Source organism: Lissotriton vulgaris, chromosome 8 (genome assembly GCF_964263255.1).
Source record: "Lissotriton vulgaris chromosome 8, aLisVul1.2, whole genome shotgun sequence".
NCBI classification, from domain to species: domain Eukaryota; kingdom Metazoa; phylum Chordata; class Amphibia; order Caudata; family Salamandridae; genus Lissotriton; species Lissotriton vulgaris.
In genome coordinates, this window is record NC_141696.1 from 235,632,996 (window position 1) to 235,654,889 (window position 21,894).

The window sequence follows — 21,894 nt, forward strand, 5'->3', positions numbered from 1 at the left end:
TCCATTACAGAAATCTACCGAAACAAATGATATCAGCAAATATGTACAATCCAGATAACATTTTTGAACCTTTTAAACACATTAGGATTGTTGAGAAATGTTAATGAAAATCATCCCACCATTTTAAATGAACAATTTCTGTATACTAATGTTTCTGGTATGGATACTGATTAACCTAAAAAAAAAAAATCATACACTTAATTGAAAACGTCAATTATAAATAGAAGGAAACAACTGAAGGGAATCAAAGATATTGTATTTAATAATCTAGTTTAACAAATAATATAAAATGATAACAGTAAAATTATAACAGACATGATTATTTTTTATAATGCTGTTAATTTCACCATAATTTAAAGAACTTTCGTCCGATATATAGATCTTTAGGTCAGTTTCAGTGAAAAAGTCTTGCGCTCTAAAACTTTTTCTTTTTTATGCATATCGAAAAACTATTGAAGAAAACAGTTCATAAAGCAATTTATTTTAAGGCAACCACTACAGTATTCTTTCATAGAAGAGGAGGTAGGCTTGTGAATTCAGCACTCTGCTTAGAGGCACATCTTGCACATGAGTGTCACTGATGTGATACCATCTTCCTTTTGTTGGTTCAGTCTCCATAACTGTAAGAAAAAAAATCTGCAATTAAAAATTAAAACATACTTTGTTTCTCGTATATTTCAATCATTTTATCTAGCACAATATAAAACAACTAATTTCCTGGTAAGAGCCACTGGAAGAGCTTAGATACTTTTGTTAGCAGCCAGTGTACTACTTGAACATCAATTTTGCCCTTCTACACACCATCTGAGACTGCATTCGCACAGTAACCTCAGGAAACGATGCATTGATATACAGGCAATCACTTCTTTTACTAAATGGTTAGTGCAGCCCAAGGTCACGGAGCCGGATTAGAATCTGCAAACTTAATAAAAACAAATAAAAAAGGTTAATTCATAAAGTGATTCATTATGCATGCACACTCAGACTGTATGCAGATGACCAGGAACTCTCCTATAGCTTTCTGTGCACTGTCGAATACTTGATTCCAGTGGGTCTGGTGCCAAACGGGATGGTAAAGGCCTAGTCAAAGTCCTACACAAAGAGGGCACTGTGCAAAGCCACCCGGAACTCACGACACGCTTAATGGCATGAGGGCTGGTACAATCAAGAGTCTGCTGTGCTCCGCCTTTGCCTGTGTAAAGCTGGTTCATTGGCATCGGGTCTGGATTAAGGCTAGCCAGGCTCGCATAGAAAGGGGAGTACAGCCAAAGCCCATGCACAGTGTAATTAGATGATAGGGTTTGTGCAAAGAGCAGGCTTCACATGGCCAAAAGCTGCATGCAAAACAGCCTGGCTGCAGGGTGGGAGCTGGCATAGGGCCTAGATATGGTCGAAGGGTGTGTGCAATGTGGTTAGAAGGGCAGAGGCTGACAGGTGGCTACGTTCTGTACCTGGAGCCCAATTTGCAGCATAGAAGGCCAAGCTCAGCAGGCTCAGTGGCATAGGGACTTTTGCCAAGAACCTGCTATGCACGCCCGAAGGCTGTGTGTTGCGGCTACAACCAGACCCTGCGTCTAGAGCAGCGTTGCAGAGTCAAAAGCCATGTACAGCAAGCTTGAAAAATTCAGTGCGAGTGCAGGTCCTGGCCTACACCAAGAGCCTAATGTGCATGGCTGAAAGCTAGGCCATGCACTAAACCCATGCTGCCCATTGTCAAAGGCTGTGTGCAGTGGGTCTCAATGTACTGGGGGTAAGTGCAGGGCTAGGCCAACTGTCCAAGAAATTTTACATTCCAAGAAGCCACACATGGCCAAAGCTGTGCTAAGCAGCTTTCAGAGGAATGAGAGCTGGGTGAAGGTTGTAGAGGAAAGCTGTGGGTTGGGGGCTCTCCAGACTTAAGATTTGTATTTTTTTAAATATTCTTCATTGTTGCATTTTTCATATACATACTTTCCCTTCCCTCTCTCCCCGCCCCCAGGTATTGTCTTACTCAATATTTACATAAGATCAGGTATATTTATAATATCACGAGCATTACAATATATTTTGAGAATCAAATATGTATGTTATAGCACATATAGGGTTCGCTTTATACAAGACATTTCGCCTTAGTATAGTCAAAGCCTTTCCTATTACATTTTTTAATTGTACGATTGGGCTCTAGTCTCGAGACTCTAGGCTTTGCATCCCCTGCCACAGGGGGTCACAGATTTTCAGCCCCTTTTTCATTTTGCTCCGCCCCTTCCTTCTACAGATAGCTATCTCTAGGCTGTATGAAGCTAGCAGTTGCGCCTGCCATTTTTGGAATACTGGTGGGTTTGGATCCAGCCACGCAGAGGCCAGACATATTCTAAGTACTGCCATAGATATAAATATCAACCCTTGCATATTATTTGGTTGAATATCTCCATCTATACCTAACATTATTTCACCTGTTGTGATTTCAATTCTTACATTAAAAATTTCGGATAAAAAGCCAGAGATGTCCCTGATCAGATCTTGTAATGTATTACATGTTGCAGATATATGTACAATATCGGCCTCGTACAAAGCACACCACAGGCATTCTGTACCTTTACCAGATCCGCATTTGGCTATACTATTTGGTGTGTAATATAGTTGGAAAAAAGTTTTATAATATTGGGCTTGTAATCTAGCGAACATTAATGTAGATTGAGATAGTTCATAAGATCTCAGACATGACTCTACTGTCGTCCCCAGTTTGTCCTATCATTTCATGACAAATTTATTCATATCATCAGGGAGTATGGTGACCAAGCTATCATAGATTTCGCCGATCTTTACTGTTTTATTTTTATTATTTCGATGGTCTGAATTCTCTGAAATTTAGATTGCCCGCCCCCTTTCTTTGTTAAAAAATCTCTGCCTTGGAGGAATTTAAAGAAGTCTCTATGATCTAGCGTATACTCCTTTCTTAGATCTTCAAATGATTTAAGCCCCGTCGAAGAATAGAAACAGCCAAATTGAGTGATCCCTTCATTTAGCCATTTATTCGTACACGCGTCATTGAATACCTCCGGGAGATTATTTTTGGATAGAGGGGTGTAGTAAGAAAACCACCCAATTCCCAGGAGTTAGCGCACATTTAGTCCAGGCTATATGTATGCCTGCCAGGGTTTTGAAGCATACTCTTTTAAAGTAGCAGTTATATGCATGTCGCCATAGATACCGACTAGCTTCATTGCCTAGGATAAGTTCTTGTGGTGTTGGTATATCCCTATTTGACCTATCATTCTCATTTGGTGTCAATAACCAATTGCAGTATTTCAAGATCATATCCACCAATACACTTTAAGGTTAGGTAGGGCGAGTCCGCCTCTATCTTTCAGAAGAGAGATGTATCCAAGCACCCTACGAGGTCTTTTATATCCCCAAATAAATCGAAAGAACATGTTATCTGTCTTTGAACAGTTGTGGCATAAACAAATTGTCCATAAAAAAGACAAACATTTTGGGGAAAAAGCATTTTTATCACATTGCATCTACCTTCAATAGTTAGATATAGGTTCTTTAGACTGTTGAGATCTTTATCAGTTTGTTGTATTAGCGAGTTCAGATTAACCTTCACTAGGTTATCCAGATTGGCAGTTTTGTTAACACCCAGATAGGTCGCACTCTCTACTACCCGATCATCCCTACTCGTAAGTTTATTATTGAGAACTATCTGGGTTTTATCCTGGTTCAACTTATACCCGGATACCTCCCCAAAGTTTTTAGCCTTCTCTTCCATCACTTTTATTGCTGCGCCTTGGTCGCATGTGACCAGTGCGATATCATCCGCGTAAGCTAAGGTCTTTGTGTCGCCATTTTGGAACTTTATTGGTGGGATTGCCTGATTATTTTCAAGTCTGCGGATAAAAAGGTCGATAAAAATTGCGAATAGTAGAGGGGCGCATGGGCATCCCTGTCTTGTTCCTCTGGTTACGTCTATTTTCCCTGATACTGCCCCACTCACCATTACTACTGCTTCAGGACACGTGTATAAAATTCGAATAGCTCTGATGAACTGTTCCCCTATACCACTCTTTGACATTGCTGTCCATAGATATTGCCAGGAGACCCTGTCAAAGGCTTTCTCCGCATCTAATAATATGAGTGCCATAGGGTCTCCTGCCATCTCGGTAATGTCAAAAAGTGTAATCACTCTCTATGCGTGGTCGGTGGTAGATCTCCCCGGGATGAACCCATGCTGGTGGCCTGATACAATTTTGTGAGTAATTGGCACTGGTTGGCTGGCTAGCTACTTCGCATATATTTTGGATTCACAATTTATTAGGGTGATAGGATGATAGGATCCAAGTTCTGCGGCATCTTTATTTTTCATTAAAAAAAAACTAAAATTTTAGCTCGAGTCCATGACCCCGGAGAGTACCCTCCTTGAAAGACATGTACAAATAGGTCACCTAAAATCCCCTTTAGTGGTTTATAGAATTTAGCATAGAACTCTGCTGGTATTGCATCCAACCCAGCTGCCTTCCCTTTGGCTAAACTATTTATTGACAGTAAAATTTCTTCCCACTGTGGTTTTCATCCAAGCTGTCTTGATCCTCCTGTGGCAGCTTTAAGGTTAGAGTCTGATCTAGATATTTCTCAATCTCATCTTGTTGTACACTGGTTTCTTCATATAGTTCTTGGTAGTATCTTTGAAATGCAGCTCTTATCTCTGTAGGGTCATTTCTAAGGCCGTATTTTGGATCTTTAATCTTCTTAATCATAATTGATGCCCCACTTGTTCACTCAACTTGTACGTATTCTCCCTATTCATTAAAGCCTTGCACATCACCTTTTCTGTGAAGATATCGATGATGTTTTTTTAGCAACTGTAGGAGAGTAGGGTCTGCAATCCTATGATCACCCCAGATTTTTGCTTTTTGCTTCACTGGTTTACGACTTCCCTGGCTGTGGGCCTGCCAATCAGACCCACAGCCTAGCTGTTCTCTCACTAAATTGACACGTGTACCTTAGGTGCATTTACCAATTGGTACCGGGCCACCTTATCAGACCCTGTAACTCAGGGCATAGGTGTACCCAGGGCCTACCAGGGGCTGCAGCATGTATTATGCCACCCCTGGCTGGCCATCTAAATCTGACACAACTGGCTGCACGACAGCTGGGTCAAAGTGGTGTAATCACCCTTTGCTATAGATATAGTATACCTATATCTAACCCTAAAATGGACACATAGATTCCTATCAGTCACTCCTATGGCAGGCCTTAACAATCCCGAAGGCAGAGTGCTTGGAATCGTGTGAGATGGTGCTCTGGCATGAGCTGAGCCCGTTTGCAGCTTGCGGAACCAAGTCCTAATAGCTGTTCCATGATAACGCATACCATATACTCTTAAGTGCATTATAATCCTCGCGGTTATATGCCAACTCTGGTATCGCTTTATCAAAACATGTCGAGTAAGGTGTCATACGAATTGGAATACTAACCCCTCGCTAATTCTGGCGACGGGGTTAGCATTCCACCCTTCTAGAGGGACACGACATGTATGTAACTGTGAACCCCGGTTAAAGTTAACTCGAGCCTCAGCATCACAAAATGGATGCTGCCACCACAGACACAAGTCTGACCTCCTGCTGCTGGGAGTCCTTCCAGCGAGGAGAGCTTGGACAAAGGGTTTCCTGTCAGGGCGGTGCTAGCACCATCCCAGACAGGGTTTTGTGTATCCTGGGTAGGCAGGGCTGAATAGGAAGGTGACTGCAAGTGGCACCCCGGTGCTCACTACGCATAGGCCGGCTAGAACCAGTTCCAGGGGCACACCAGCCCCTGAGCTGGGGAAAGTCCGGCATGGGAGAGGGGTGTAACCCCCGCCCTTCCTGGTCCCACCCATGGGCAGGAGCTAGTCCCGTACCAGCCCCTTTCTTTAGTATAAAGGTGGGAGCGGGGACCCTTCCAAATTAGATCATCTTTGAATCCTGAAATTACTTTCTACGAAAGGAACTCAAGATTTCTTCTCAAGATTTCTCCCTTGTGACTAAGGAGTAGTCACCCTGCATCTGCGGGCACCAACTAAGAACACTGCGGTTTGCTGCACGTCCTTCCTCCGGAACCAGACCGATCAGCACGACGAGACCCGGCTTCCCTGGCACCTCTGACCTCTACCTACATCGTCAGCTCAGCTGAGATCCATGGGTGTGACGAGACCTCGAGGGACCGGCCATCTTCAGAACTGCACGACGCTTATCCAGCACGACCGCCGAGGGATCCTTGAGTGAGTGCTTTGGGGTTTGAGAAGCCCTAACCCTGAGCAGCTCCAGCACCGAAGTCCAGCCCCCCAGCATCCATGAGATCTGCGTGGGGCCCTTCTGCTCTTTGCTGCTCACCGCGTTGTCCGGCTACTTGCCTGCTGGCTTGTGGCCCTCCTGACGACGCACCACGACGACAACACCGCTGGTCTGGCTGCTCCAGACTGGCCCTTGCTCCCCTCCAACAGAGGAGCACCCCGGACCCTCCTGGTCCACTCCAGACGCCATTTTGAGTCCACCGCGTGGGCTTGCATTTGCCAAGACTTGTTGCCCCAATCCTGGGTTCAGCGACGTCGACAGCAGATACCTTCGTGGGACAGCTCGCACCTCCATCCTGGTCGCCAACAACGCCTCATGGTCCGAGAGACTGCAGAGCCCAGCGTCGCCCACTCACCTGGTCGAGGTGCCATCCTGGTGCCCATCTAATCACTGGCTAGTGATTCAGAACTTGGTCCCCTCTGCTTACAGGTATCCTCCATCACCGATCCAGGCTTGGATCCCTTCGAACTTCATCCCTGGTCGCCTGCCAGCAACTTCTTCTTTCAGGCTTCATAGACTGCAACAAGGATTCCCGACGTCTTTTCAGACCTATGCAGCCGCAGCCCCTGGGCTAGGTAACCTGAGCATTTCGGTGCTCCAGCATAGCTTAACTATCCAAAGGTCCAGATCCTTTTTCGTTTCAGCTCTACCTAGTCGGACTCGTCCGATAACACTAACTTTACGAAATCTAGCATCCATAGACTTTGTCCCGCATCCCGCGTGAGAGTGCACACTCTGCACCCGATCTCCCTAGGCCTCCTGCTAGTAATCTGAAGGTTCAGTAGTCCAGTCCTAGCGATCCTAAAGCCTATTAGAGTAGTACTTACCTGCTAGTAATTTCGCATTCCACTTTTAGAGTATATGGTTTTTCGTGCCCCTCGGGCATTTGTGTAAATTGTGCGACTTTCAGTATTTTCCTAAGAGCTTTGTATTGTCCTTAGCGCCCTGTCCTCATAAAGAGTCCAGGGCTGTTGTGTTCTAAATAAATATACTTTTATTTTCATAACAACTTGTGTGGTGTCCTTTCACTTGGTGTTCAAGGGGTATATGTGATGGTATAACAGCTGGCTTAACACGCCCTCTAGAGTCTAGCCTAAAGACTGCTCTTGTCCATGCTACTAGGATAGCTGGTCTACGGTTGACTTACAACCAATCATCAATAAGGGTTGTTTGGACTGATACATAGTGATCACTAGAATAGTGAGCACTGCATATCAGGCCAACTTCTCACAGCAACTTCCACCACTCTTAGTGCCCCCTCGATATCCCGGCCTTCAATCCCTCCTCCGCTACAGCCAGCTTTTTTTGCAATGTCCCCATTTTTAGTTTAGCCTCTTTTTTAGATTTTCACGAAAACCGTAAAGTTTCGCCTCTTATTCCTACCTTAAGTGTCCCAAACTCTCTCTATTGAGGTACTATCCAGGTTATCCTCTAAGAATTCAGGTATCCATGTGTTTATATGTTGACAGTACTCTTTATTTAGGAGCAGGGCCCTCTCGAAGGTCCAAATATTCTGGTCATCATTCATTCTTCCACTGTCAATACTCATAATTAGAGGATTATGATCCGATAGGAACCGTGGTAATCTATTTATTATGCAGCTTGAGATCATAACACTAGTTACAAATACATAGTCTAATCTAGCGAGTTTGGCATGTGGGTTGGAGACGACCTTATAGCCTTAGGATCTTTAGGGTGTTAAGCCTGCCAGCAATCCCTCAGACCGTGTGTGATGCACAATTGTTTAAGGGCACGATATACCTTGGGTTTTCTCCCTTTATATACAAATCCAGACTCTAATGACCAATCACACGACAAGTTCAAAATAAAGTCGCCACATACAATCGATGGGAGAGGCTAGTGAACCGGTTCATTAGTGATAAATTCCAATACATCCGGATCATCGCTGACATTACCCTATATAGAACATACAGTTAGTTTTTCCCGTTATTATACTGGCATTCCGTGATTGCCCATCGGCTGCTGATCTAACAAATTGTATTCCCCCCTCCCATTGCCAGGATGGCCACCCCCCTTGTCTTCGTCGCCTACGTTGTGGCTATAATCAGTCTATACCCTAGGGTTTTAAGAAGATGTTGTTGCGATCCCTCCCTATGTGTCTCTTGGAGACATATGATATTAGCCCGTTGCTCTTTTTCCAACCGCCACTCTTTGCCTTTTCTTCGGGTCATTAAGGCCACATATATTGATAGACAGAATTTTTTGTTTAGCCATTTAGGGTTATATCTTCCCCTCCCTTGATCATACCATCCCTTTATACCACTCATACCGCCCTTGACCTTTGATCTGTTTGATGCGCCATGATGTATCTATCCTGATTGCATGTCTTACACCTGTTGTGTGCCTGTGGCCCATTTCCCCACCCCCCTGCCACCCTGCTTGCAGCCTCCCTCCTCCCACCTCCCTCCCCCCACCCCTCTTAGTGCAATCAGGCTCAATCCTGAGCCTGTGTGATAGTGTCTGGGTTGTCCACGTCTGCACTCCCTCCCCCCGCTGCCTTACCTTGTGCTCAATCTTATATATATATATATAAATACATTTTTTTAAAAAGAGAAGAAAACAAAGTGGAAGATAGAGAAGAAAAGCCGATCCTAGTGTGCATGGAAAAAGAAATCGCATTTTGCTACATATCTACATTTGACTTCCAGTACCACTCAAAAAGAAAAAGGGAACCCAGGAGATGTTTTCCCCTTCACAGTATCTTCGTCAACCCCACTTTACTATCCCTGACAAAGACGGACGTCGGTTTCCACATGCCTGAGCAATTGCCAAGGTGATCCAGACCAGAAAATAACCCCACCGGCTGGTGCGGTAGAATCTACAAGATAAGAAGCAGTGAGCTCACAGCACTAAGTGCTTTGTCGGCTGACAAGCACCATCATCAGTAAAGGACCAGAGGAACCACACACGTAACAATAAGGCTGTCAGTCCTGATGAAGACCCGCTCTAGATGCGCATAAATCAGCACATCACCACTAGGGTCGAAACGTCGACGTGCTATGCTATATATCCGACTGCACAAAGTCCCAAGGAACAAAAAAACAAATTTAATCCGTTAAGACTATTGTGATTTACAGTGGATACCTTGAGAAACTTTCATTTTATGTATATGCGTTGTTTTCACTTGTCACATTCAGTCACAAATCACAACCTACACCCCTTGTTTATTCACAGTATATGTTGTATGTATATTGGACAGCATACCTAATGCTTTGTATAATTAAGATTTAAGAGAGAATTGAATACTAAAGATTTACTTTCTATACACTGGGATCAGTGCTTCATTCATTTATTTATGTAAATCGGTGTATATCCTTCATGGGATATACATAACAATATTGTGTATTAGATACCAAGATCAATTGAAATGCTCTTCCAGACAGAACCATCATTACTTGTTTAATTACTTGCCTGGGTTCTGAGGGTTACAGGGTTACCCCATTATACTTAATTGCAGTTTCTTTGAGGCAAGCAGTGCGTGGCGATTTTCGATCTTAATCTCATCCTGAAAAGACCTCAGGGACTGAAAGATCATTGATAAAGAAGGTTCTGCAGTTTCATCATGGGTTTTCTGCGCCCCCTGGCTAACGATGTTCTTTTGCCAGCTTTCCTGCTCCTTTCGGGCTGTTGGGGAATAGCAGTTGAGTTGCTGAATAATCCCATCCAAGTTCTCCTTCTTCGTCTAGTTTTTTTTAATGTCTGTTCCTCTTCCCTTCCGACCCCCGTTTTTTTTCTTTTCTTGATTCTCTTTTCCTCTTGCTGGCTGTAGTTACTCGTGGATGTATCCTCACATTCCGCCCCTTCACTACTGCTGGAAAGTCCAGTCTCTGACTCCGCTGACTCTTCATTCAGGGAATAGAATTTCTCCATTGGGTCTGGGGAAAGATATCCCGCCTCATATGTCTTTTTTCGGGATAGCCCCTTCATCATTAGATATTTGTTGTGACAGTTCAGGCACAGTTCCCCCTTCCTTGGCCTTTCCGATTGCTGTAGCGGTACTGCCCTTTTCCTGGCTATCCCCTTCAGTATTCTTCTCTCTTTGGCTCCTCCAGTGAATCTAGCACTGTATTCCCATCCCACGACCCCCAGGATGGCCTCCCCTCCTCCACGTGTTCTGATTAAATAGCTAGTGGGGAGCTCTGGGGATTTTCTGTGATTGCTGCTTTCTGACTAGCCATATTTTTGTCCTTTTGTAGAGCCCCAGTGCCCCCAGCTCTTTATCGCTATCAATAAGGGGAAACATGCTAGTTATTGCAACTTGTTTTTTCTCTCCAGGGCCCCCCAGCAGCATACCTTTCAGTTCAGTAGTTTTAGTACTTTTGGGATCCTCCATTTTGTCTTTAACTTTCTCCTGCTTGGCCCCCTTACCGGTGAGAGTGTCTGCCTTCTTAGCTTCCACCTCAGTCTTAGGGTCGCTCTCTTTGCGGGAACTACACAGCGTGTTTAAGCGCGCCCTACCGCGACCTCCTTGTGCTGCCATGGCCTCTGTACGATGATCCCTGCGGTTTCTCTCGGTTATCCCCGTTGCTAAGCAACCCCAGCCAGCATCCAGGCAGAGCCTTCCTCCAGAGGCTGACAGCAGAAGCCGAGCGAGAGATTCCATGCACGTCGAGCAGGCTATCACGCATCGACGCCTCTGGGCTCCATTGGGTCTGTGAAACCACCGTGTCCAGGAAGGATTTGTCAAACCTCGCATTTCTCGGTGTCGCCTCGATTTCCTTGTGTTCTTTGCGTTCTTTTTGTGATTATGCCAGTCGACTTCATCTCTCAATAATTCTGCCTGCAGCCGGATAGCGGTTCATCTGTTTGTTGGTAATCCAGCTCGGTGATGAGCACGGCGCAGAGCGGAGGTGAGTGACTGTGAAACTCACTCAGACGCCATCTTGCCCCCAGGACAGATCCACTTCTACCAGACTTATGATTTTGGAGGTGTTATAGCTATGGTTTGATCCCTTTCTTCCAGCATCAACTGCATCTGGCGTTGGGTTAAGTTATGTTCCTCTGATGAATAGAGTGTGGCATTTAACCATCTCTTGTGCTCTTCCTCTCATGCACACACTCTACATCAGACAATACCCTTGTCATCGATGTCATTGGAGAGGTCATCAGTGTTGCCATGTTCGAGGTCTTGAGAAGAGCCGATGGTGTGTGCAGCTTAACATAGCTGGTTTTAGATTCTGCATGGCAACTATAACACCACTTGAATTGTGATGCTTTCAAAGAATAGCTAAGCATTTTATATACAAACATCTATTATCATGAGGAAAGGCAAGTTTACTCTGAACATTTGGGCAACCAACCACATCCCATTCAAAGTAGCTGCATGCACCAACACCTATAGCCAATCCCTGCACCAGCCCTACCCCCTCCCAAAGAAGATGTGCCTGGGTTTTAGCCATGCACAGCTGGATCTGTGTGGATATGTCTAGCTCAGGCCCCACTGAATCCATCTGTGCGTGGATTTCAGCTATACTGTGTCTGGCTTACACAAGTTGAGTTCACATGCCAAAAAAACAACATCGCACTGCCTTCGGCCATGCACATCAAACTCAGAAAGCTTTTATCACGCATCCCATGTGTCCACCGTATTCTCCAGATTTCCTCTTTTTTTCATGACTCACAAGCAAAAACAGATCTTGTAAAATGTAAGTAAATGAATAATTTTAGAAAGCTACAATGAAACTCTAGGACTTTCCTTTAATTTTAGGAACTTCTCACAACATCACTGGAGTAAAGGGATGCTTAGTTCTTAACAGTAAGTTTTATTTGTAATGCAACCAGCCAATCAGATCACTCAGGCACATTGAGCCTACTTGAGGCCTTGGATGTGCATTGGACCAAGGGAATGAAAAATGTCCTCATCCATTCAGATACCTTGTTTTTAATTTTCTATGATCAGATTTGGTAAACTCAAAAACAGTAACCAACTGTCAAGACACCAACTAATTTGCTTAACTTAATTTAATCCCTAGTTGAACAAGTTACTTACCTCCAGCAATGCATTTTCTGGTGGATACTTTATTTAACCACAGATTGCTCACCTTGGAATACTCCCTAGGCTGCATCCGGAAACTTTTTTAACAAGTGTGCTGCCTCGGATGTGACAAAGCAGAGATGCATGTAAGCACCACCCCTGCATGAGGATATCATATTCCTGCTTTTTCCTTTCTGTTCCCTCAGACAAACAACGTGAACAACTATTGATACCAGTATGCTGAATAATAACTTGGGACTTTTTGGGGTGATAAAAAGAGGCTGTTCAATAGAACGAGGAGGTGGGAGGTAAGTGAGGACTCTGTGGTTAGATAGTATGTCTACCAGAAAGAGCATTACTGAAGGTACTTAACTTGTTCTTCTGATGAATACTTCTAACCACAGATTCCTCAACATATATTAGATACCAAAGCTGTACCTTCCTAGGTGGTGAGTCAATGGAGGAGACTCAGACCAAAACAACTTGCAGGAATGAGCAGGTGAAATGTCCTTTCCCCAGACTTGGTTGTCCCAGAAGTAATGCTTTGTGCACTTATGAACTGTTGTCCACATTGAAGTCTGGCAGATGCCAAGGACAGGCAATTCATGAGCCAATTCAGTAGTAGCTGCCATAGCCCTGGTGGAATGGAACTTCAGACATTCTGGGGGCTGCTTCTTGGCCAGTGCATAGCAAACCTTAATGCAGAAGCCTCCCCACCTCGACAAAATCCTCTTCTGTATAGCTTTCCCTTTCTTTGCTCCAGAGAACCCCACAAAAAGTTGATTGTCCACTTGACGGTCCATGGTATGATCAGCATAAAAGAAGATCTTTTAAGGTCCATTCTATATACGCCTTTTTCGAGGGGTGAGGGAGAGGAAAGAACACAGGAAGAGTGATGGATTGGCCAATGTGGTATTTAATCACGACTTTTGTTAAGAGTTCTCAACACCAACTTGCATGGGAAAAACGTGGTACAGAGCGATTGCCCTGAAAGTGCCTGAAGTTTGCGCATAGGACTACTGCAATGAGGAAAATGGTGTTTAATGCGAGAAAATACAAGAACCAGGTATGCATTAAAATGGACTGAGGCATGTAACTATCAAGGCAACGGTGCGAGCATTATTAAATGCTAACAAATGCTCTCAGAAGGTAAGTTCTGACCGAAGAATTTGTGTCAAAATGTTTGTTTTCATATCAATGCAAAGCAACTGCATATACCTCAGCTGTCGTCTGAAACACCACACCAAACAAGGCTTTCGTTCTCATGCAAGTGACCCATGTGGTGAATTAAGCTCCGTTTCACTGGAAGTACCTTGCCCACTTGCATTCTGCAGACCTAGATATAGTGCATCATCAGTATAAGAGGAGAGTAATCCATCTCCTTCTTCCTCCTCATCATCATCATCAGTGCCCTGAGGGACAATATATATCTCTTGTATGGGGTCAAAATCAGAACCAAAAAGAGAGTGGAGCCTCTGCTGAGAGTTGCTGGAAGGCCAAGGTCTCACATTAGAGTTGGGCAGTATGACAAATGCTTATGCTTTTGATATTTCCTAGAGCAACACTGCTTGAGCCAACATTGGCACTGGGTTATGTATGAGTACTGGTGGAGTCTATATCAGCACTGGTGTTGCAGGAACTGGTGTGGATCTTAGCATTGCTGATGAAATCTGTACCAGATCTCTAGTTCTCCCAGTCATACCTTGTGCTGAAAGCTCATTTGTCACAAGGTGACCTCAGGACAGGGTCAAAACTGCGATTGTGACTTTGAGCAGGACCTATGCTTAAACAGTGCCTTCTTCTTGTGCTTGCCTGACGGTCTTGGATTGCCTGGGTTGCATGTGGGCACACTTGTTGCATGACTTGCAATTGTGACCAGAACCCAGGCACCAAAGACATACCACATCTGGGTCTATGACCGACATCTATTTCTCAAAGTCTCTTCACAGCTTTGATCTTACGTCTACGACAATGAGAAAACTCAGTGACCTCCAATTACTATATCACAGACTGCATAAGAAGCACACAATGTGCTCCTTCATCAAAATCATGTAACCATGGAATACAGCACTATCTGCTGTACATTATGAGGATATTGCATGTCTCCATGGATGAAAGAGGTTGAAGGCATACTCATTAAGGTCACAGAACGTTTTGGAAAGTTCTCTCCTTATTGGCATTTGGGCCATGCAGTATTAAAACTTCTACCTATACTTCGAGTCATAAGTCAGTTTATTTTTCCATTTGCCTAATCAGTTAAAAAGAGGTGTTATTTATTAATACAGACAATCTTACTATCCAATTCTCTTTTAGTAGATAAGAAGGGCATAGTTCATTGGGCTATGCAAGAGAGCTATACTATTTTAAATGCTTTCAATGTTTCAGTGTGCCTACCAACAAAAAAGAGAAATGCAAACAGAGTTCCATACATCCTAGATGGCTGTTTAAGTTCCATATTGGATAAGAACAGTTGAAACATTGACTGGACATTAAGAACCATAGAGAGCAAAATCTGTTTAGATCAACTGTTATATTCCAGATTCATTTGGTCATAAATCTGTAGCTATGACCTAATGATTCTGGCTCTGCTATCTGTGCCAGTAGCGGATGGTCAAGGTAATTTTAAGGCTGAAGGTTCCTGACTTCCTTTTGACCCCACCACTAATTTACCTGTCTGAGCTTACACTGTATTTCTCCTGTTTTTGTCAGCCCCAAACAGCAGATGTAGTTATCCTATTTACTAATCTTAAGAGAGTGAAGACCCTTACCTTTCACCCCACTGTGTAGTCACACCCCACCCCAGTCAACCCTTTTACCCAAGCCATTATCAGTGACGTGATTTTATTTTTGGGATGCAGCTGTGCAGGCAGATCTAGACGGAGGATGTTTTACGCCTCCCCGCCATCGGTAGCTGGTAGCCCAGTTCAAGCTTGACCTAAACATTCTATCTTTACTGCCACAATTGCTGTATTATACTGTATCTTTTGAGCGGGCCATGACTGTTCGACGAAGCCACCCAGGAGATACTTGGGAAACAAACTGTTCTGCTGCATAATAGACAGTGTCCTTGTAAATAAGTGCTTTTAATTGTTATTTCGAAATGCAGATTCCACACCTTTGAAATATCCCCAGACGCCAGACTGGATCTGGCAAACTTCAACAGCAGTGCTCCTGTGCTCTGGCAGGAGACATCATATGGGTCTGCAATGGCTCCAAACCGCCGAACAAATGACTGCATAGCCAAACAAAAACTCTACCTCGTCTATGGGCTAATGTTAATTCCTTTTATTGCTGCATCTGCAGAAGGGGATCAGGTGCTCTAATCCCACATTTTGTGCATTTCCAAAGATTTGTAAAAGTTTACGATTATTGTGTTAGATGTCCCCACTGAAAAGTATAGACTTCCAAGCAATTTTAATTAACTGATTAGAACAGAATAATGGTTCTTTTTGTACATAATTACCTTTAGGAACAACTTTATGGATTACAAGATCCGCCAAACGTATATTTGGTCGACGTGCTTTGACAAACGCTGTGTAGTGTCCAGACCGCATGGATCCACTGTGTTCAACAACTCCATACAAAGAATACAACACTTTGGTGTCACCTTCAGCAACATTCTATGAAGCAAACATATTACAGCACTGTTAGTTCGAAAAAGAATAAAGGATTGTGCATTGCTTATATATGGAGCTAAATGTGTTGTAGTAGATCCTTGTATTATATTTGTGCCAATACATTGTGGTTTTTGAACAAGTGCTAAAGTAAATCTGATTAATGCAAATTTTAGATTTTAGATTAGGATAAATAAAAAAAGCAAGTAGAATCTGAATAAACATTCTACCCCCCCCCCCCCCTCCCAACAGCTCTCCTTGCTCTAAACTCAATGGCCATACTTCTGTTACGAGAACTTATTGAAACGTCTTTATCAAAGAATTAGTAATAAGCAATTGGGAACCCTGAAACGTTTCCTCTCCTCTAGCATTCATTAACACCTCTGGCACCCTCCCAAACAAGGCATCCAACGTATTCAGTTACCGTCTCTCACTTCCATCTGTCACATATATTAAGAAAGATAGCAAAGGTGGCTGGAGGATCATTTGGAAGAAGAGCGGATGTAGCAGTGTCAGTAAACATAGGGAGTAGTATGTGCATACTCAGAGGAAAAGTATACATCATCCATAACTGAACACTAAGGAAGGCAGCTAGAGGGGAAACTTTAGAGGCTCTGTTAATATACACAAGAGCATGGCCTGATGACACTGGACATATGATGTGATGCCACACAGCCAATTACATTGCCTTCAACCTTAAATCATGTGCCAGGATGATGTAAGGGGCCGCTATGTCATTGACTACATAACCACCCAGAATGCGAGGCAACCCAACCTGCTGACCTGTTGCAACAGTGAGGGCCAACAAAGGTGATAGGCACCCAGTCAGACACTCTGCATGCTTCTTCTTATCCACACAAAACTGAGAATCTACCTAAAGCTCAAAGTTTGGAGTGTCCTTTCAGCATCCCAAATAGGATTCAGAAAGAACATGGGAGGGACAAATTACTGGTGCCGATGCAAGCACAGCGGGTCATTTCTTAGATTTGATATCTTTCAAAGCTCTTCGAAAAACCACATACGGTTTGTCAGAGGAAAGGGACTCGAACCTGCTTATCATACTAATCGATGTCATGAATGTGGTCTTCAGTGGGATAAATGTAATATCCTGGAGGTTAATTCTCCAAAGGCATACGAGATAAAACTGCCAACAGCTGTTGAAATGCACAAAAGAATGTGTTTCCACAAAAACTCATAACAAATGTAGAAGGTCATCACATCACAAACTGAGTTTGGAAGAAGAAATATTTTCTGGAAGATATGGAATAGGTACCACTTGTATGGAGATGGGATTTACGTAACTCCACCCCTCTGCCAGGAGTTACAAGGTCACTTAACAGGAATGCTTAAGGAAGTGATTCTTTGGTTTTCAGAAGAGACCCTCATTAACTAGTTGCCCAGCTAGGCCTGGATGAGAACCCCCTGCAGTGTAAATATATGGAACAGCTACTGTTGTTTTTGTAAATGCTGTATTCTTAAATGAGGACTCAGTGAAGCACTTTGTGCTGATTATCCTAACTGGATTCTTGACTTGAACTCTGTCAACTAAACCCAAACATGTGTGCCAGTAAAGTAATGTGTCCTTTCAATGTAGGTTATCGAGTTATAGAACAACATTATGAAGCTAGCCAAAATCATGCAGGAGTCCAGACTCTTCCAATGGAGAACGTGGCAGTAGCTGCTGTATAGTTTTCTCAGGTGGTGGTGCTACCAGACCATGAGGTCATGAAACCCTGCCACCTAGATGAGGCCGAGCCATGAGCAGGGGTACTTGCTGGCAACGTTGGGAACTAGCTCACAGTTGAAACTGCAGCAGCTGTGGCTGCATGCGGAGCATTAAGGGCCAGCCTGAAGGGCGGGTAAGAGCAACTTTAGTGAATATGTGTGGCGAGGTGTGGAGTGAGGGGAGCATTCCCTGCACTTTCCTCCATACAGATGGTAGTTTAGTGGTAGCTGTGGAGTGCAAGTGACTATAAGGACTCTAACTTATAGCTCTAACTATTAGCTCCTCCAGACTAGGCAAGGCTACAACTATGCCTGGTAAGTTTGCTATTTAAGTGCTGTTTTGCCACTTGTCCATTTATCACCTGTTTTTGGGTGATTTTATGAGTCCTTTTAAGTTACAGCTATTTTTATGCTGCATCTAGCTACAGCATGCAGACTGGTCCTCATGCCAACAGATTGGCAAGCAGCAAGGATTGTGTTACTTATCCAGTAAGCATCTGTTCTTGGCATGTAGAGCTGTGGATTCACATGCTTTGCAATACTCCTGCCATCTAGTTTGGGGTCCGGATGAAGTTGTTTTTCTTTGAAGAAGTCTTTCCTAGTCACGAGGTAAGGTGACTCCTCGTTGCAGAGATAGTGCGCATGGACATTGACTCCATTGTTATATTGTTTCCCGCAAGAAGGTGAGAATGGAGTAGGAAAGTGTAGAATAGAGATGTCCGTGAGTATGAACATGGGATCAAGAACTGCAACAACTATAGGTACCCGGGGAGGCGTGTAGGCGCATGTGAATCTACAGCTCCACATGCCAAGAACAGATGCTTAGTGGGTAAGAAACCTAATTTGTTCGAGGCATGTGTGCTGTGGATGCAAATGCTTTGCATAGACTACAAAGCAGTATACTCCCAAAGCCGTGGCTAACCTGTAGATGTTGCAGTTGTCTGAAGCAGTGTTTTAATTACTGCTTGGCCTACATTAGCTTATTGTCCAGCAAACACACCTACACAATAGTGTCTGGTAAATGTGTGCGGTGTAGACTATGTAGCTGCCTTACATATGTCAGCTAGAGTAATGTTACCTAAAAAGGCCACAGAAGCCCCTATTTTGCAAGTGGAATGATCATCTGGATGACAAATTATTCCCTGGTTCACTATCACCATAGCCTTTCATGCTGGTAGTCTGGCGAATCTTGTGTTTGACATGAGTATTAGATGTGACCATCATGGGGGCTGATCCTACTGCAGTGCTATAGTGGTCAACATCTTGGTGGATCTTTTGACCTTGTCTTGTACTACAGAAATCAGTTGAATGAGGAGAAAACTCTAAGTAAATATATTGTACCAGACTATCACCAGAGCATTCCACAGAGATTTTGAATGGCTATGTCTGGAACATTTACCAGTGGCACATAAATCTTCCGGAGTGAGCGGCACACAGATTAAATAAGGTCATGACACAATCTTGATTAGCTCCCTCACATGACACTCCTTCCAGTCTGCTAAATATATCTCAATGTATGTTCTTTCTTCCTGGGAGATGATAAGCTATGGTGATAATATTCCTTGCTTTTGCCCAGTTTCAAATTTCTAGTGCTAGCTTTAAGGAGGATAATACAATGTTCCTCCCTGGTTGTTTATGTGAAACATAGCTGGCTCTGCTGTCTGATCTCCCTTGTTCAGTATACAGGTTTGAAAAACTTCAATGCCAGAAAACAGTTTTTAATTCTATGTCATATATGCGTCTTGTTACTTTGAGTGAGCACCACTGATTGTTAAGCTATCTAGATGTACAATGCTGTATGTCGTTCTCTGCCCCTTAACATGTTTTGTTAGGATGTTTGGGAGGAGGGCATCTTCATATTGACAATGAAGTCGAGGCCTACAAATCTGACATTCTTGTAATAAGTCTTCCTTTACCAACCAGATACCAATCAATCAATCAATCAATCAGGGAGTTTTGTAGAGCGCACTACACACCCGTGAGGGTCTCAAGGCGCTGGAGGAGGGGCGGGGGGAGAAGATCCGGATCAGTCGAAGAGCCAAGTCTTGAGGTCCTTCCTGAATGGGTGCAGGGTTGGGGAGCATCTGATGTTCAAAGAGAGCTCATTCCAGGTCTTGGCTGCGATGTGGGAGAAGGCTCTCCCACCTGTTCTGTTCCTGCGAATCTGGAAACCGCCGTCAGGGCGAGGTCGGCGAAGCGGAGGTTTCTCTTGGGTACATGGAATACATGGAAGGATAATCTTTTGTTGAGGTATTTGGGTCTGATGTTGAGGGATTTGTAGGCGTGGGTGAGGAGTTTGAAGTTGGCCCTCTTCTCGATAGGGAGCCAGTGGAGGTCTCGTAGGTGTTGGGTCATGTGTTTGTGGCGTGGAGTCCCTAGTACGAGTCTGGTGGCGGCATTCAGGAGTCTGTGCAGGAGGGTTTTGTTGTTGATTCCGGCGTAGAGGGCGTTTCCGTAGTCCAGTCTGCTGGTAATGAGTGCGTGGGTGACCTTCCTTCTGCAGTCGGAGGGGATCCACTTGAAGGTCTTACGGAGGATGCGAAGGCAGTTGAAACTAGTGGAGGTTACGGCGTTGATCTGGCGGTTCATGGAGAGGGAGGAGTCAAGGATGATGCCAAGATTCCAAGCGTGGTCAGTAGGGGTGGGCGGGCGCCAAGGGCGGAGGGCCACCAGGTGTTGTCCCAGGGGGAGGTGCAGGGACCGAGGATGAGGACCTCAGTGTTCTCTAAGTTTAGCTACAGGCAGCTGTCCTTCATCCAGGCTGCCATGTTCTTCAAGCGTTCCTGGAAGCACAATCTGGTGTCTTCGGGATTCTTCGTGAGCAAGAGGATGAGCTGGGTTTCGTTGGAGTAGGATACGATGCTGAGCCCGTGTTATCTGACGATGGCGGCGAGGGGGCCATGTAGATGAGCATGGGGATGAGTGAAGATCCCTGGGGAACTCCACAGTTGATTTCCATGGGTTTGGAGAGGAAGGGACGGAGACGCATCCTCTGGGTTTTGTGGGAGAAAAAGGATTGGATCCATTCGAGGACGGCTCCTTGAATTCCTGCGTCGAGCAGTCTGGCTGCGAGAGTGCAATGTGAGACGGTGTCGAAGGCTGCGGAGAGGTCTAGAAAGATGAGGGCTGCGGTGTGTCCTTGCTCGAGTAGCATGCAGATATCGTCGGTGGTGGCGAAGAGGGCGGTCTCAGTGCTGTGATTGCTACGGAATCCTGACTGGGAGGCGTCCAGGGTGGAGTTCTCTTCTATGAAGGTGGTCAGCTGGGTGTTAACGAGTCTCTCTGTGACTTTGGCCGCAAAGGAGAGGAACAAGATCACAGTCAGTAGTTTTTCAGGTCCATTGGGTCGCTGATGGTTTCTTGAGGAGGGGTTTTACTTCCACCCATTTCCAATCATCTGGGCAGATGCAGGATCTGAGTGAGGCGTTGATGGTGATTCCATGTTTGGGTGCAATGGCGGTTGCAGCCCTGTGGAAGATGTGCGGTGGGGAGGGGTCCGTAGGGGCTCCAGATAGGGTTATCTTCGTGGTCGCTGTGATGCATTCGACGGACGTGAGGTCCCATGACGTGATGGTCGGCTTATCGGCGGCGGTGGGTAGGGGGGTGGTGTATGTTGATGGTTCGCTGAAGTTGTCGCAGAGGGCCTTAATCTTCAGATGGAAGTAGGAGCTGAGCTTGTCGCAGAGTTCCTGGAATGGTGTGACGTCCGTGGCTTCGCAGGTGGGTTTTGCGAGCTACTGTATGACTTTGAACAGTTCCTTGGTGTTGGTCGCGTTGGTCTGGACCTTGTCTCTAATGAAGGTCCGTTTGGTGTCTCTTATGCGCTTGGTGGTATTCCTTCAGGGCGCCCTTGTGGTCATTCAGAGCTTTCGTGGTTTTCTGGTTTCTCCAGGTTTTCTGCAGGAGAGCGTCTGGCTTCTTGAAGTTCTGTGGTGGACCAGGCGGCTTTTGTCAGGCGTTTGGCGGGGTGGCGAAGTGGTACGAGCATGTCGGACCAGCAGGAGATCCAGTGGTGGAATTCCTTGGCTCTGGAGTTGGTGTCGGTCGTGGCGCTGGGGAGGTCCTGGAGGAGGGTGGTATTTAGGAGTTCCTCTGTGACCTTGTTCCAGTTCCTTTGTGGCGGGCGTAGGGGAGGTTTGGGTGCGGTGGTGGTGTTGAAAGTGAAATTGAGGCAGTGGTGGTCAGTCCAGGGGGGTGGCTGGTGTGCAGAAGCGGATGTTTGTTCCTCCTGAGAAGATGGGGTTGAGTG

At 44.8% G+C, this 21,894-nt stretch overlaps 1 protein-coding gene across 3 annotated transcripts in view; it reads right to left on the minus strand.

The window, feature by feature from the left end:
* Window positions 1–244: 244 nt before the first annotated feature.
* The window catches only part of USP16 (ubiquitin specific peptidase 16), a 351,578-nt gene continuing 329,928 nt past the window's right edge, over window positions 245–21,894 (minus strand). For all 3 annotated transcript variants that reach the window (XM_086934020.1, XM_086934021.1, XM_086934019.1), the window contains exons 17-18: window positions 15,770–15,926; window positions 245–620 (exon numbers count right to left, since the gene is read on the minus strand). In XM_086934020.1, coding sequence (XP_086790146.1) covers window positions 496–620; window positions 15,770–15,926 — 282 coding nt within the window. In that variant the 3' untranslated portion in view covers window positions 245–495. The remainder of the gene's footprint in view (window positions 621–15,769; window positions 15,927–21,894) is intronic.